This window comes from Emydura macquarii, unplaced genomic scaffold (genome assembly GCF_026122565.2).
Source record: "Emydura macquarii macquarii isolate MOO-44397 ecotype Brisbane River unplaced genomic scaffold, CSIRO-AGI_Emac_v2 contig_1043, whole genome shotgun sequence".
NCBI classification, from domain to species: Eukaryota; Metazoa; Chordata; order Testudines; family Chelidae; genus Emydura; species Emydura macquarii.
Genome location: NW_027131180.1, coordinates 12615750 through 12632547, shown reverse-complemented (window position 1 = coordinate 12632547; position 16798 = coordinate 12615750). Strand labels below are relative to the sequence as shown.

The 16798-nt window shown below is 39.1% G+C and overlaps 1 protein-coding gene across 1 annotated transcript in view; it reads right to left on the bottom strand.

Annotated features, from left to right (window-relative positions):
• Positions 1-16798, bottom strand: part of USP9X (ubiquitin specific peptidase 9 X-linked) — a 255793-nt gene that overhangs the window by 35306 nt on the left and 203689 nt on the right. Inside the window, exons 34-37 of the mRNA XM_067545137.1 lie at positions 12400-12541; positions 11180-11930; positions 10321-10444; positions 8981-9206 (exon numbers count right to left, since the gene is read on the bottom strand). Of these exons, the coding sequence (XP_067401238.1) occupies positions 8981-9206; positions 10321-10444; positions 11180-11930; positions 12400-12541 (1243 nt within the window). The remainder of the gene's footprint in view (positions 1-8980; positions 9207-10320; positions 10445-11179; positions 11931-12399; positions 12542-16798) is intronic.

Genomic DNA, 16798 nt, shown 5'->3' with positions numbered 1-16798 from the left:
GCTGTGTCCTAACAGTTTGAGGCACACCTGAGCAGCCATAAGCGAGTGGGCTGTGATCTGGGTGATCAGATCTAATACAGACCATACCTTAGAGATGTTATACAGAAATTGGCAAGGTTTAGACATAGCCTAGATATCAGTATTTCAAGATAGGTCTGAGTTGAAGATGTACAGGTTACAGGCCTGAGGGACAGTCAGGATGGTGGTGTTGTACACAATGATTGAGAAAAGAGGTAGTGAGAAGAGTCTTAGGGGAAAGAGTAAGAGGTTGGTTTTAGCCATACTGAGTTTGAGCTGACATGTATCAAACCCATGAGATGTCAGACAGGTCAAGATTTTAGTTTAGACAAAAGGAAACAAGTCTGAAGTAGAGACAGATATGAATCATCGGCACTGAAATGGTAGCTGAATTTGTGTTTGCAGATAAGGTTACCCAGAGGTAAGGTGTAGAGGGAGAAGAGAAGGGGACCAAAGATAGAGCCCTGTGGAACTCACACAGAAAGTTGGAGGACAGATGAGGAAGATCCTCAGAAGGACATATTGAAGGAGCGATTAGAGAGGTAGGAAAAGAACGAGGAGAGGACTGTTATGGAAGCCAAAGGAAGCGAGATTTCAAGAAGAAGAGCATGGCCAGTGGTGTCAAAGGCAGCTGACAGGTCAAGGAAGATGAGGATAGAATATTGGTTCTGAGCTCTGGCTAGGAAAAGGTCATTAGAGACTTTGGCAAGAGTGGTTTTAGTGGAGTGCAAAGGGCAAAAACTGGACTGAAGAAGGTCTAGGATGGAACTAGAGGACAGGAACTCTAGATAGTGATTGCAAAGAGCCTGCTCTTAGACATGAACAAGAAATGGAATGGTAGTTGGAGAGGCTAGTAGGGTTAAAGTGTGATGGGTTTTTTTTTGTTTTGTTTTTAAGATAGGAGAGACTAAAGGATTCTTATATTGTGAAGAGAAAGAGCCAGAGTGAGAGGTTAAGGAGAAGAGTAAGAGAGGTTACAGGAGGAAAGCAGACAAACTTCCACACCCATAATGGGGGAGAAGGAAGAGAATTTGTAAGAGGGGAAAAATGAAGGGAAGGCAAGCTGAGAAGGGGAAATTTTCTTCAGATGTGAAGAGCACTCTATGTAAGCTCGAAAGCTTGTCTCTCTCACAAACAGAAGTTGGTCCAATAAAAGATATTACCTCACCCCCTTTGTCTCCTTTCTGGGACCATCACAGCTACACCATCACTGCATACAATAATGGAAGTTACCTGACAATCGTCTTTCTGCTAGCAGCATCTCTCACAATTCTCATATATATGAGCAGTTTCTAGAGGCAGTTCAAAGCTGTAGTGCAGCCCATGCTAACCATACCCTCTGTTGTCACATGGTTCATTTCAAAGGTGTGTAAAAACTTGCAGAACATGATTAGTAACAAGAACTTCAAAGTCAACCAATAACCTATGTACAGCAGGCTATGGTTTACAAACATAGCTATCAAAATTAAATGCTGCCCCTTAACTAGAAACCATCCAGGGAGGATAGAATTGTGGGAGACACTGCTAGCAGGAAGAAAATGATCAGGTTAGAAATTTACCATTCTGCAGCCTAGTGTCTTCCACAATTCTGATATGTATGGAAAGTAGAGAGCAGTGAATAGAAGTAGAGATTGATATAAAAAACAGAACGAGACAGGGAAGAACCCATGAGTTAATTGCCCATGACGACAATGCTATTACTGGACCACCAATTTGCTCCAAAAGGAGGTCTCTGCAGAGGACCAAGTCCACTTTATAATGTTTAATAAATATGTTAATTGATAACCATATTCTTGCTTTGCAATTGCTGTGATGGAAGCACAAACTCTTTTCACCTGCAAAGTTACCATAGATCTTGTGGTGTGTGCCTTGATGCCATCTCAAACAGGAAAACCTGATGCCTTGTATGCCTCTCTGATGCACAGCTTGATCCATATAGCTAGTGATAGCATGGATACCCTGAGCCCTTGGCACTTCAGATGAAAAGAGACAAGACAACAAATCATCTGATCAATTTGGTGTGCTGGGATATTGATCTTTTGTGCCCTTTGAATGTTTAAAGTGTGCCATAGCTTTTCTGTTGGATGTTGTGGCTTTGGACAGAATGGAGAGTGGAAAATGTCCTGTGAGGCATGGAAAGATGAATTCACCTTAGACAAGAATGGTTCTAGGACTCTTAGCACCATCTTGTCACTATGAAACACACAGTGGGATTCTTGCATAATTAAAGCTACCAGGTCAGAAACTCATTTAGCAGACATGATGGCGACCAGAAAACAGGTTTTGATAGATGGAGATTTTGAAGTCAGTGGCTCAAAAAGGTGAGTGGGTTAGGGCTTTTATTATGTTAGACTAGTCTTTCCTAAATGGAACCTAACAACATGTTTAGGCAGTCTAACTGCTCTGAGAAGTCTGCATACCTGAAGTTTCTCTGCCAAGGAACCAGAAGATTCTGCAAATAGGATACTGTTTATAGCTGATACTTGGCATGCTATGGTACTTTGCTTCCCTTTTCTACACCTTTCTGTAGGAAGTCCAGAATTACCAGGATCCTTGGGCTTTTTGTTGTGTTCTTGACATCTTGAGCTAAATTTAGTTCACATTGAAGAGTAAGTCTTTAGTGCTGAAGCTGGCCTGGAGGAGGATAGCATTCCAATCACTTTGAAGGATAGTACTAGTGTGGCTAATGCTGTCCTCTCAATAGGCTAGGCTGCCAGCTGAAAATAGTTTGGCTGGAGGAATGGGCCTTGATAGAGGATGTCTAGTCTCACTAATAGCTGGAATGGTGGTTTCAATTTCAGTTTTATAAGACGGAGAACCGTGATCTCCTTGAACAATGTGGAATTAGCATTAGCACTTTGGCCTGTTCTTGCCTTATCCTGTGGGTCACTTTTCCTAGTATGGATATGGAAAGGCCAGGAATGCATTTAGTAGGCCTTACGGCCATCTGTGCAAAAGATTATCTATCCACAGGGATTTAAGATCTGCTTCCCTAATGAAGTACTTTGGCTGCTTTTTGTTCTTGTGATTGGCAAATTGGTCCACTGCTGGACAACCAAACCATCTGCAAAATCAGAGTGAAGGCTTCCTGACTCTGGCACCATTCTGAGTTGACTGTACATTTGCTGCACCAGTCTGCCATTTGGTTCAGCCTTCCTTTTGTGGAAGGGAGACGCCTCTCTATCCATTACATAAGAAAATAAGAATGGCCATACCAGATCAGATCAATGGTTCATCCAGCCCAGTACCCTGCCTTCCAACAGCGGCCAATGCCAGATGCTTCAGACAGAATGAACAGAATACAAGAAATTGAGAGAGCTCTGAGTTATTGTCCAGTCCCAGCTTGTGAAAGTCAGAGGTATAAGGACACCCGAAGCATACAGTTGTATACCTGACCAGCTTGGCTAATCGCCAGTGATGGACCTACCTATCCTCCGTGAACTGATCTAATTCTTTTTTGAACTCACACTTTCGGCCTTCACAATATCACCTGGCAACAAGTTCCACAGGTCAACTGTATATGTTGTGTGAAGAAATACTATTGTATGTTTTAAACCTGCTGTCAATTTAATTGGGTGATTGTTGGTTATTCTGTCATGTGAAAGGGTAAATACAACTTCCCTGTTCACTTTCTCCACACCATTTATGATTGTATAGACCTCTATCAGATCCCTCCGCTAGTCGTCTCTTTCTAACATCAGCAGTCCCAGTCTTAACCTCTCCTCATATGGAATCTGTGCCATAACCCTAATCATTTGCTGTCCTTCTCTGTACCTTTTCCAATTCTAATACAGTATATCTTTTCTGAGATGGGATGACCAGAACTGCATGCATATTCAAGATGGATTTATATAGTGGCATTATGATATTTTCTATCCCTTTCCTAATGGTTTCTAACATTCTGTTAGCTTTTTTGACTGACGTTACACATTAAGCAGATGTTTTCAGAGAACTATCCGCAATGACTCCAAGATCTCTTTCTTGAGTGATAACTAATTGAGATCCCTATCATTTCGTATGGATAATTGGGATTATTTTTTTACAATGTGAACTACTTTGCACTTATCAACATTGAATTTCATCTGACACTTTTATTAACCAGTCACCCAGAGTTTAGTGAGATCCCTTTGTAACTCTTTGCAGTCAGCTTTGGACTTTACTATTCCCTTTTTCCAAATCATTTATAAATATGTTGAATACTGGTCTCAGTACAGATCCCTGCTGGACATTGCCATTTACCTCTCTCCATTGTGAAAACTGACCTTTTATTTCCTACTCTTTGTTTTCGGTCTTTTAACTAGTTACTGATCCAGGAGAGGAACTTCCCTCTTATCCCATTACTGCTTAGTTTGCAGTAAGAGCCTTTAGTGAAGGACCCTGTCAAAGGCTTTCTGACAGTCCGAGTATGCTGTATACACTGGATCACCTTTGTCCACATTTGTTGAGCCCCTCAAATAATTCTAATACATTGGTGAGACATGATTTCCCTTTACAAAAATCTTATCAACTCTTCCCCAACATACTGTGTTTATGGCACCTCATAATTATATTATTTATCATAGTTTCTATTAATTTGCCTAGTACTGAAGTTTATTGGCCTGTAATTGCCAAAATCACCTCTGGAGCCCATTTTAAAAGAAACAGCTACCTTCCAGCCATCTGGTATAGAGGATAATTTAACCAACAGGTTAAATACAACAGTTAATAGTTCTGCAATTTCATATTTGAGTTCCTTCAGGACTTTTGTATGAATACCATTTGGTCTTGGTGACTTATTACTGTTTAAATTTATCAATTTATTCCAAAACCTCCTCTAATGACATCTTAATCTGGAACAGTTCCTGAGATCTGTTACCTAAATGCCATTGTCTCCATCACTTCTGCATGTAGAGTTCCACTTTTTGTTTCCCCTTAGTTTATATGTGCCACAGTGGTCATGTCTGTCTGATTAGACCAGAACACATTTATCCACTAGGTACTTCTGGAACCTCTGCAGAGCTAGCTTGACAGCTTTGAGACCCAACGGGTAGATGCTCTTGTCTTTCCCTGGGGGTTCAGGCACCTTTCACTGTTCTGTGGTCCAGATGTACTCCCCATCCTGTCAGGATGGCATCCATTTTGAGGACCCATGGCTTTGGAAGGCACATGGGAAGACCCATACAGACATTCTGAGAGATTGTCCACCACTGTAGAAAGTTCAGCACTTGGTCTGGAACCAGTATCCTGTCTTGCATGTGCTGTAGATGAATGATTCCATACTTTCAGGAGAAAGGGCTGGAGAATCCTGATATGGGACCTTGCACATAGGCTGATTCCTGTACACAAAACCAGGATGCCAGGGAGCTGTACACATCTGAGCTATAGTCAGCCTTGCACACTTAGCATAAATATCTGATTCTGGATCTTGAGGAATTTGCCCAGTGATGGATAGACCTTGCCACAGAAGTGTTAATTTCCACTCCCAGGTAACTATTTTTGTTGAGGGAGTCAAAGAGCTCTTCTTGCTGTTAATCACAGATATACATACTTGAAGCAGATCCAACATCTGGACTGTGGTACTGTGTGCTGATGCTTGGGTCAGAGCTCAGATCATGTCAACATACAGGCAGGGATACAGAAGAGTGTTCTGAGACCTGAGTCTGGCTATTATTACCACCAGAATCTCTGTAAAGACCATGCGGTTGACATACGGCCAAATGGGAGTATTTGATATTGGTTGTGGGCTGTGCCATATGCAAATCTCAGCAGACTACAGTGGTATGGTTGTATGAGAATGTGGAGATATGCATCTGCTAGGTCCACAGAAGTGAAAAAATCCCCTTGAGACAGCGATGTTACTACTGAAGCTAAAGTCTCCATCTGGAATCTTGTTTTCTTTATCCATCTGTTAAGCTGCTTGACATCTGGGATGGGTGAAGAAAATGGAGTATCGTTCTAAGAATCTTTTTCTGAGGGAACACTTTCTATTGCTTCTATGTCCAGGAGATGCACAATTTTGTTTAACACTGGCTCGTGTTTGAGGGGGGTTGCTCAAGATGGGGAATTAGACAAAAAAAGGGATGGAGTGAGGCCCTTAGTTCCAGGAAGTATCTGTTACCTCTCTCAGAAGTGGGAAATTCTGCCTCCTAGATTCAGGTCTGGATAGAGGCACATTTGTTTGTTCTCAGAATAGACTCAGAGGGGGTGGATCCATTTCTGGATTTTCCACCCAATCTAGGGTTTCCATCCTGATATATCTGTTGTCTTTCATTTGATTCCTTTGTGAGGGGGATGGACAAAAGCAGCATTTTTGTCTATTCCTGGATTTTACAGTCCCTCAGACTACTGGGTGGGGAGGGGCAGAACTGTTTCAGTTTGGCAGTGTTTTCTGTCACTAGTTTTCCCCAAAAGAAGAGAGCCTAGGAATTTAGATGAGCACACAATTTGTTTAGAGAGAGCATCAACCTTCCAGGAACAAAGCCAGATGTGACATCTGGCTGCTAAGGTGGATGCCATGGCCCTGACTGAAAATCTTCTTGTATCCATTGAGACATTTGCCACGAAGCCTGTTGCAAGCGAAGTTTTCTTATATGTAGACCAAAAGTCAGGATGGTTTCTGTCTTTTGTGGCCTTAAGGACAACCAGACAAGTTGTGGTTCTTGCAAAGCATGTAGCTGTCATGGATGCTCCAAGGGTGGCTGATGAAGCCCCTTCTGTAGGTAACTTTATTCTTATCAGGGGTTCCCACATCCTCAAAGAATAGGCACAGCAGGACTGGTGTCTCAGGTGAGGATTCTGAAGACAGCTTATTTACCTTTTAGGCTTGCCCCTCTACTGCCTTCTCAGGTTGGATCTGGATTGTGCATGTAAATCTTTTGCATCTGGCTTCAAACATTGCAGGGGGAAAAACCCCTTGTTGCATTTTTTTCTGTATCCTGCTCAGAGCATGAATCTGAGAGGTCCCCTTCCTCAGCAACTGAGGATGTGTCTGAGTTAGAGAATGAACACATCAGGTGTTTGGTTTTTTTTAAAATGCCCGCTCCCGCTTTGCTCTTTTTGGATCTTGTAGCTTTTTTTGACCTGCTCTGTAAGCACTGCCACCTTGCATGTGCCCAGGACATGGTTTTCTATAGCACCTTGAGCCCTCTAGATATGTCTCCCTCAGTCTCCTCCCCCATGGAGTCCCACTCCCCCTGTCCAGAGGATGGGATTTCATTGCTAGAGTTCCCTGATTCAAACCGGAAAGAAGAGAAACGGAATATGAGACTTGCTTCTTTTCCAGGGAATTTATGCCTCTCTTTAGTCTGGGGGGAGTGGGAATCTGTAGCTCCTTAAGGGTTTTTTCCTTTTGATCCTGTTCTGCCCCAGGATTTACCCCTTGGGCTGTCCAGATGAAGTCCTCCTCAACCTTGGAATCTCTCTTGCTCTCCTCTGTGTCACCAATTCAGGCTTTTTTATGCTGAAATTGAGGCTTCTTGGGACAGGGGGACCTAACATGCCTGTCCAGTTCAGAGTCCCATGTCTGGCAGTGCAAAGGTTGGTTGGGTGAGAAAAAGCAGGGCATAACTGGCCCTCCAAAGAGCCCGTAAAAGCTGCCTCACAAATAGAACACCACTTGGATGTAGCTTGTCGGCTCTGCCATTTGGAGGGGGGTTGGGCACAGAGAAGTCTGTCAGGGGATGTTGCAGTGCTGGCTCTGGGTGGTTGAGACCATCTCACTGCTAAATATCCGATTTAGCAAAGGGAGAAGAAAAACACTGTTCTCTATTACGCAAAATAATACAATAATAAGCTGACAAAGAAGTCGGGAGCAAAGTGAACCATTACTTGGCTGCTGAAGTGGAGGCAGATCCGGCAACACACAGAAGGCCAGAGAAGCAGGTGCGACTAGCATGGGCTGTACTACAGCTTTGAAATGCCTCCAGAAACTGCAGACAGGAGAGGAACAAGCCCATATGTATCTGAATTGTGGGATACACTGGGCTGCAGGAAAGAGCCTACTATTTGCAACTCTCTCTTTCACATAATAGAAGCCGATGCTTTTGATGAAGGTTCTGGCTTCAGACCCTGGCTGACACCCCATAGTGGGGATTCATATATAGCAGTTCCCAAAACTAAGAACAGGAGACCACTAAGTGAGGAGCCACAAGTGGCTCTGGAGAACTGCAATCAGTGCGCTGTAGCAGAATTCCAGAATCAGAGGTCATTCCCACATTAATGACAGACAGTGACACACAAGAAGTGTCTGTACTAATTTCCAGAAAGATCTATAGCTCCCACCACCACTTTTCACATTTTTGTATCAAATCTGCTTTCTGCAAAGGTAGACAACAGAATGGATAGAACAGCTAGGCTGCTAAGGATGAGGGGAGGGAGGTGGTAGGCTAAAAAAAAATCAAAAAAGCTTATATATCAAGATTTGAACTGCCACATGAAGTAAAAAGATCAGTGATTAAAACATGTTCAGCTTCAACATAAAAAATGCTCTCTTACTAGATTTTATATAATTTATCACATTCTGAAGAACACAAATTGAAAATTAATAAAGCCTACTTCAGTCACTGCTTTGATACTTAAATTGTGTAGGTATTAATCTGATAGGGTGAAAGTTTGTTTTTGGAATTTTAATAATTACATTACATTAGTTTTATGCATCTAGACTGACCAGATAAAAAAGTAGTAAATTTTTTTCTTTTAAATTATACTGAAGTCATGATTTTAACGTATCAGGAGTCTGAATGAAAAACCCTAGGCTCAGCCCACTAAGATCAGAAAACATTTATAAAAAATTATAAACAATTTTTTTAAATAAACAAATGTTCAAAGTTCGCAGTTTTGATGTTGGCACTTGTTCCAAATTGTACCAGCATCAAAGTTTACATTACTTAACTTTTTGAGACAGACAACTTTCTAATTCTTCCCTGTGAGCATTCAAACAAGTTGCAAAATATAAACAGTTGTTTAGACAGAAAACTGTAAATACCTGACTAGAAGGTCCAGGAGAGGCAAAAGGTGAAGGACATGGTCCATCTTGCAGTGAAAAATGTGCAATAAATACTATAAGCTTTGCAAATGCACCCCTCACTTCAGCACTAGGGCATTCCAAAAGATATTCAGAGAAGCGGTTTGAAACATTAAAAAGGACGTTGTGTGCAAACCAAAAGCGTACATTCTTGCTGTGACGAAGGAGGATGCATAACGCATCATACCTGAAACAGAGAAGATACATTACAACTGTGGTATTAATATCAGCATTAACATAACAATAACTAACAAGATGCAACCCTTACTTTCTACAGCATAAAAGTCTTCCATCTGCAGTCCTCAACCACCCATTCCTCTAGAAAATTTGAGGAAAAAGCAGTTTTCTGTACAAACAGGTCTTTTTGATCAGCTGTTCACATCTCCATAGAAAACTTGATTACTTACCCTGACTAGAGTTCTCTAAACTGTTTTGTTCACTAAACAGTAAAAAGGAACGTACTATGGTGCTCTCGCACATAAATTATTTCAAATGAAAGTACGTACTGCAATTAGAGTTAAATATTAAACAAGGCTTTCATTTCCATCTCCAACAGATGGCAAAAAGCAGTATGCACCCCAACTTCATCAAATTTACACTCTAATATAGACTTTCAAGCTGATAGTAAATATTCACACCATACATTTACAGATTACTAGTTACTAAGGGTTGGTCTACACTGGCGGCGGCAGTCAACAGGAGATATGCAAGCTACATAATATAGCTTACATATCTCCTGTCAACTTTCTTACGTTGATCAACGGTGGCGTCCTCACGGTGCTGCATCGATGTGAAGCCCTCCCATCAACGCAGCCTTACTCCTTTCAGGGAAGTGGACTAATGGTGTCAGCCAGAGAGCCCATCTCCCATCGATTGAGTGGGTCTACACGACCTGCTCAATCCATCCCATTGCATTGATTGCTGCAGAGCCTGCAGTGTAGACATACTCTTAGTACAAAACCTGCTTTAAAGAGGTCTTCTCACTGTGTGAATCAAATGCAACCATACCATTCCCCCCACAGATCAGCAGTAGCATATGAGAACTTCCTGACCATCAGATTCCTAACTTAGCATTTACTTCTGTAGCTGAAGTAGTAAGAGCCTCTCACTTCATTTTAGGGCTCAGTATCTCCCCCATACTTCCTCATCTAGATTTAGCTCTCATCTCCACATACACTTTTGAAATACACAGGGAATGAATACCTCACACAGCTTTATTAACACTATTTTTACACAACTGGAATTTCTTAAAGGAAACCAAACTGTCAAAATGGTAGAGTCATTGTTAAAGACAAATATACCAATCGCTAGCAGGGCCACGAACTATTTTCTTTGTATGAAATCCTGTGGTGAAGAGAAATCTAGCAGCTAGCTGAATACTAATCATAGTTATTTCTTCTGCTTCAGGCAACAGGTGATCTTGTCCTAAAGAAAAATGAAAAAAACTCCAGGGTAGACAAAACAAAAACAAACAATTTTACCTAGAATTGGCAAAACGACTAACTAATGTTTTTATCTGGTAGCATAAGTGTACTTGAACTCATTAATTTAAAAATGAAACCTGGTCAAACCAGAATTTAACGTAACTCCCAGAGCCTCTCATTACTTTCTAATTACTGATTAAGGCCTAATTTTTTGAAAAGTGAATAGTGATTATGAGTTAACTTGAGACACCTTAAAGAGGCCCAATTTTCAGAAAGTACTCAGGTTCCACTCACTGAAAAATCAGGCAGCTTTCAGGTAATTTTAGGTGCCCAATTTGAGACATTAGTCACCTCTGAAAAATTAGACCTAACCTTGAAACTTGGTTAGGTAACAGCTGAGTGATGGAGTTAATCAATCAAATTTAATAAATCTTGTATAAGAATTCTTTAAGTGTCGTGATTTTTAAACAAACAGTTTAACATAGATAAAAAGAATTAATTTAATAAATCTCAAAATGAAAATCAGAAAAATTCTAATGGTGCAGTTAACCTTAAAGAAAAGCAGTTTTAAAAAAAGAAACATCAATTAGAAAAAAAAGACATTCAAAACAAAATGCAACATATTAACTTTTGCTAGGACTCAAGAATACTAGATAATGATCATAGAACCTTCTCTGGCAACGCAGATTAATTTTCTATAAGAACAATATATTATTATAAGCTTTCAAATACTAACCTGGAGGAGGAGTTAAGTAGACACTATTACAAGTAAGCAATTTCTTTATAAACTGGAAATATTCTAGACTGTACTGCATACGGTTATGCATGAATTGCACATTCTGTTTCCGTACACTTCGCTCAATGGCTGATGGCATTTTAATTTGGTGGGGTTTAGTGGTCATAGCAAGTTCTGAAATATATTTTATTAGTTCATTGTCTTTATCTATTGTGTCCATACGTTCATAAAAAAGAATGTAAGCATTCCACCACCTCTTCTGGCGTCTGTAGGACATACGCTTCATCATATGATCAAACACCTCCCCCATATACTCTCCACCAAAACATTGATTTTTCATTTCTTCATCATCATCCATTTTACACTCTGTTACATCTCCATCATCAAATTTATACCATCGATTTTTCTCACCATCTCCACCATTTCTTTGGATAATGTAAGAGTAATAATGTCCACCACTGGCCTGACCACTGTGTACTAGTACACCAACTAGCCTGTATTTAGTGCTCCCAGAGTGCTCGTTTTCTGGCTGTTCATTTTGTATCAACTGATTTTCAGGATTTACATCATCTCCTTCCAATTTAGCTACACCTGCCACCGTATAAGGCTCCATGTCCAGCTCTCGTGGAAATTCAAAATAATCATTGAACTTGATTGCACATTCCCTTTCCCAGTCATAGTCAAATCGTTTTAACTGGATAGCAAGAACCGGAGGCAACTTCTTAATCAACAAGCGTTTCACTGTATCAACCTAAGAAACCAAAACCAAACAGTACATTAACAGATATTGATTTTTAAATTTTCCTGATCAATTAAAACACTAGATCTAAAATCTAATGATGAAAAACCCATGCAATAAACACTAAATGTTTATCAATAATATATTTAAAAACCAATCCAGCTTTCCACAACCAGGTACTCACTTTCAAAAAAAATTCAACACTAAAAAACAAGGCTGCAGTAACTTTGGGTATAGGAGAGAAGCAGGTGGTCATTTGAGATCTGGATTCCTGACACAAATTTTAAAGTCTTTTAATTAAATAAATGATTGTTTCTCAGAAATATTTACAGTGAAAATGCCTCACCCAACCACTGACGGATAAAATTATTAGCTATTCTCTAAAAAATTATCAAATTTAAATATATTATACTAAAAAATCTAAAACTTTGTTAAACAACAACATACTTGCACAAAAATAAACCATAACAAGGAACATTACCTTTTTGTTACATTTTTCACAATGATATGCATTTGCTCCTTCCAATAAGTCTCCTTTGACATATTGTTCCAAAGAGTCAAGCAGGTTTTGGTGATTTCTAATATCTACATTCAGGGTTGTAAAAGATTCCTCACACTCGTACCTACAGATATGATAAGAGGGGGGAGAGGGAAGAAGGCACAAATCTGGCAATTTTACATGGTTTGCAAAATATTCTAGCATAAAGTTTTGTTAAGCTGTTGATTACAAGTTTGACATTCTAAAATAAGAAGCTATTCTTTATTATATAAAATTATGTATTTAAAATCTCTTCTTCGCTTATCAAGGCGGACAGTTAAAATTACTCCTTCTTAAGTACTAATTCAAAAGGGTAGATCTTTGTTTTTGAAACAGTGTTTATTTTTAAAATAGTGTTCAAGATACAATAGGTTTGTATTAAGCTTCAACATGAACTTTCTCCAACCCCACCCCTCCACCTGCTGACAGACAGTTCAAGGAAAGGATGAACGGCCTACAAAAATAAGTATTTACCACAGAATTCTCAACTCTGTCCCCTGAAGCAGACAACAGCCACTTGTAATGAATCAGTAAAGTGGTACCACAGTAAGCAGACATGAAGAATGACAAAGAATATGCTATTGTTTGTATTGCATTCCAGATTTGAACTGCAGCACCCATTTGCACTCCAGCATTTTAACTGCTATATCATCTGCTATAAAATTTTAACTTTTGAATCACATCAACTGTTACTAAATAATTATTGCCTGATGCCCCCCCAAATAATTTCCTGCAACTGTGAAAATCTAAATAGATAAAAATCAAAAACATACTTAAAAACAAACATTGATATCTGTCAAAATTATAAAAAATAAAAATAGAAATTCTGTCAAGCCTATGCATGCATTTTAAATTGATGTCCCTTTAGTTATATATAAGTTAAGAAACAATCTAAGAAAAATTACCTTTAACTGTGTCTTGCTAAGTTAAGGGTAAAATGATTTGTATTTAAATTTTTTTTTTTTTTAAACAATAGAGCAACTGTGGTCGTGAGACTAGTGAGTTGCAAAGTTTTAAAGGATTCACTTGTAAGATCCTATAGGCTCAGTACTGGAAACACACTAGTAAGTGAGGTGTTTACTACTTTGAGTAGTCCAAATCATTTCAACAGATCTATTCACAGCAGTGAATAACTTGATTAGCAGTCATTTTGCTAGATTGGGTCCTAAAAAATAGGAAAAATGTCTCTCTTTAAATATGTCACCCTTGTGTTTTAATATAATCTAAGACAATTATGAGTCTCTGAGGAAAGTGAGTAGCAGATTCCTGTTTCCTCATCCAGAGGAAGAGTGTGATGTTGTACTTGCTATAAATACAGGTTGAAAGTTCTGTCCTTTTTACAGAAAAATATTTTTTGGAATGAAATTCTTAATGCTTAGTCTCAAATCAAAACTTCAACCAAAATGGAACTATTTTTTGAGTTATATAAGCATGAGAAACAATGCATTCCAATGATCCAAATATACATTAATGTGTATAGGCAACAAATGAGAATGAACACCACAGTTTTCTTATTTGTATGGCCTCAAAACTATCATGTGGTTTTGGTGAAGCTTCATACACAGTCCTTTAACTATAAGCAATGGAGTTGTCTACACAGTGATTTACACTGGTTTAGTTAAATGAGTGCAAACCCCTGCATGGACTACCCTTATTTTGTTTTAGTTTAAATCTGTCCTAACTTATTTAAACAATCCTGGTTTAACCCAAAGAGCTGCACTGATGCCTATTTTGCACTGGTTTAAACTCAATCAATTTAAAATTGCTCCTTTTGTGAAAGCAGTGCAACTGCCTGTAGACAAGCCCTGTATCTGGAACATGAGAAAAAATCATCACAACCCCTCCCCAAAAACAACAGTTCTGAAGGAATAAAAAAATCATTTAAACTATTTTTTGGTATTTCTAATATCACGCTGGGAAAGAAAAAGTCTGGCTCCCAGGTTTCTCAGCATCCTGAACAGCAATTTCAAATTTTTGTTATAACGTATAATATCAAGAAAGTATTTTACCAATAGCTAGATATTTTCTCACTTTTGGGCTCTCAAACTACTTTTTGATTTTAGAAAAATCTTTAGCAGTTCAGTAAATCAACTACACTATACCCAAAAGTAAAATTAGTATGTTTTATACTTAAAAATAAATGGTAAAAATTAGACATCAACACTTGCATTATTATTCTATTTAATTACAACTTTTAAAAAGTATTTTTGGAAATTTTTATATTTCGTCCATTAGCAGTAATCCTGCTTCTTTCAAGGTATCAGTGAAGGTTACTGAGTGGAGTATGCATCCAGGGTCCCTGCTGGGTATGCACTTGCGCTGCATTGTACTCATTATTGTTACCTGCACTAGTTGGATTCAACCTAGCTTAGATAGGCTAGCCTGTGCACAAATTTTACTGTGTACACATATAACCTGCTTTGTATTTCAGGGTGACATGAAGAGCTCCTCTAGCACAACGGTTCCTAACCTGGGGGACAGGACCCCTTTGTGGGGGGGTGCCAAAGATTACAGGGGCTCCATGAGGCTTCAGTAATATTGAGGTCATTTAGTCCCCCGAGCTCCGCGCTGGATGCAGCAGCCTCAAGAGCTGCGCTGACTGGAGTGGAGGAGCTGCCCCCCCCTTCCTCTCCAATAGCCCCACACTGGCCAGACGCCAGCCGAAGAGGAGCAGCCCACCAGAGCCCGCCTTCATTACCCTCAGTCCATGAGGGATGGGAAGAGGCGGGGCCACATGGGGCATGCGGTGGTGGCTGCACCAGGGAAGCTTTACCTTCTTACTCAGGTAAGAGTAATTTTTATTATGTAATTTAGTGTCATCATTATCATCATCATATGTGTTTATATGGGGTGTGTGTGTGTTTATGGTTGGTGAGGGGGTGGGAGTGCATGTTTTACCTGGTGTTAACTAGTGGGGCTTTCACTCAAAAAGCTTGGGAAGGGAATCATTAAAATGTCTAATCTGCTGGTAATCTGAGGGCCTCAAAAAACCTTCTAGTGGAAATGTATTATTTATAATATATTAATTTGCCCATTCTCTTGACTTTAAGTGATATTAGTCTGATAATTTTATAGTATCTTCTATTAATTATGCACTTTTCAATCTTTGTCCTCAAGGCACTTATTTTAAGAAACCACTTAAAATTATTAAAAAGTCAAAGAAAGTGGCAGATGTTAATCTTTTACAATGTATGCATCACATGCATTTTTCAGCACCTCACAGCTTTTAACCATCTACGCTATCTTAACAGACTCACTTAATTCTCAAGAAATGAATGGACAAGAGTGCATTGACAGAAGATAGTACTTTTATAATTTCAAACCACAAATTTTTCAATGGTCGACCTTTTATTGTCAGGAGTTAGGATTTCCCAACTTGATAAAACTATATAGTACTTTATATTAAAGCCAAAGTGATCGCTTCAAACAGCCACTCCAGGAGGGCATATTTAGCTTTCTATCTAAAAATCTAAAGACATACTTTACAAATCACTTGACCCTATTTTTCACATGGCTTTGACTTAATGAGTTCTGATGTGACTTTCAAATTACCACCATAGCAATGAAGCAGCAATGTATGGAGACAATCAATTAAGATAGATCTTGGACACTAGCTGACCTAACTGGTTTTATCAAATGAAAGGAAACTGAACAGATCAAAAGGGTTCTGTCTATTCCCCATGAATGTAAAAAAAAACTTTGTAACTTACTTGTAAGCAGTTGTATACTCTCCTCTATTCTAGGCTTTTATGATAAAATTACTATTATTTTGAACCCATTCTTTCATCAGTGACATCAGCTATTTACCACTCACAAATCTGGAGTTTTACTGCTCTGCCATCTCTCAATCTACTTATTACCAACCTCCTCCTGCCCCCAAGACACAATTACTTCCACGGCCATTCTTTTTGCTAACAGGTATTCTTACATAAGTCTCGTAGAAAGAGTCCCACAAATCAGTTACACCATATATTTCAAAGGGCAAAAAAGTGTACATGCAACCACAATAGTTCCCAACCTTTGATGAACACCCACATCTCCATCATTTTACACACATTTAGCCTTTTTTTTTTTTTAAATGGGGTAGGAAGATATTTTTTAATTAAAAAAACAAAAAATGTTTTTAGCACCTTGCAGTAATTTTGCTTTCTTCTAGCAAAAGACACATATTAACTCGTAGCTAGCAGGGACTTTCTTCTCTTTTAACATTATTTCTTATACTTGAAGTGGTTACAGTACATGCCCAGTAATTTAACTGAAGTCAAATGAGTAACCAGAATAAAATCCAACTGGATCATTATTGACCATATCTGCCTTTTCCATTTATTTCCAATAAAAAGGT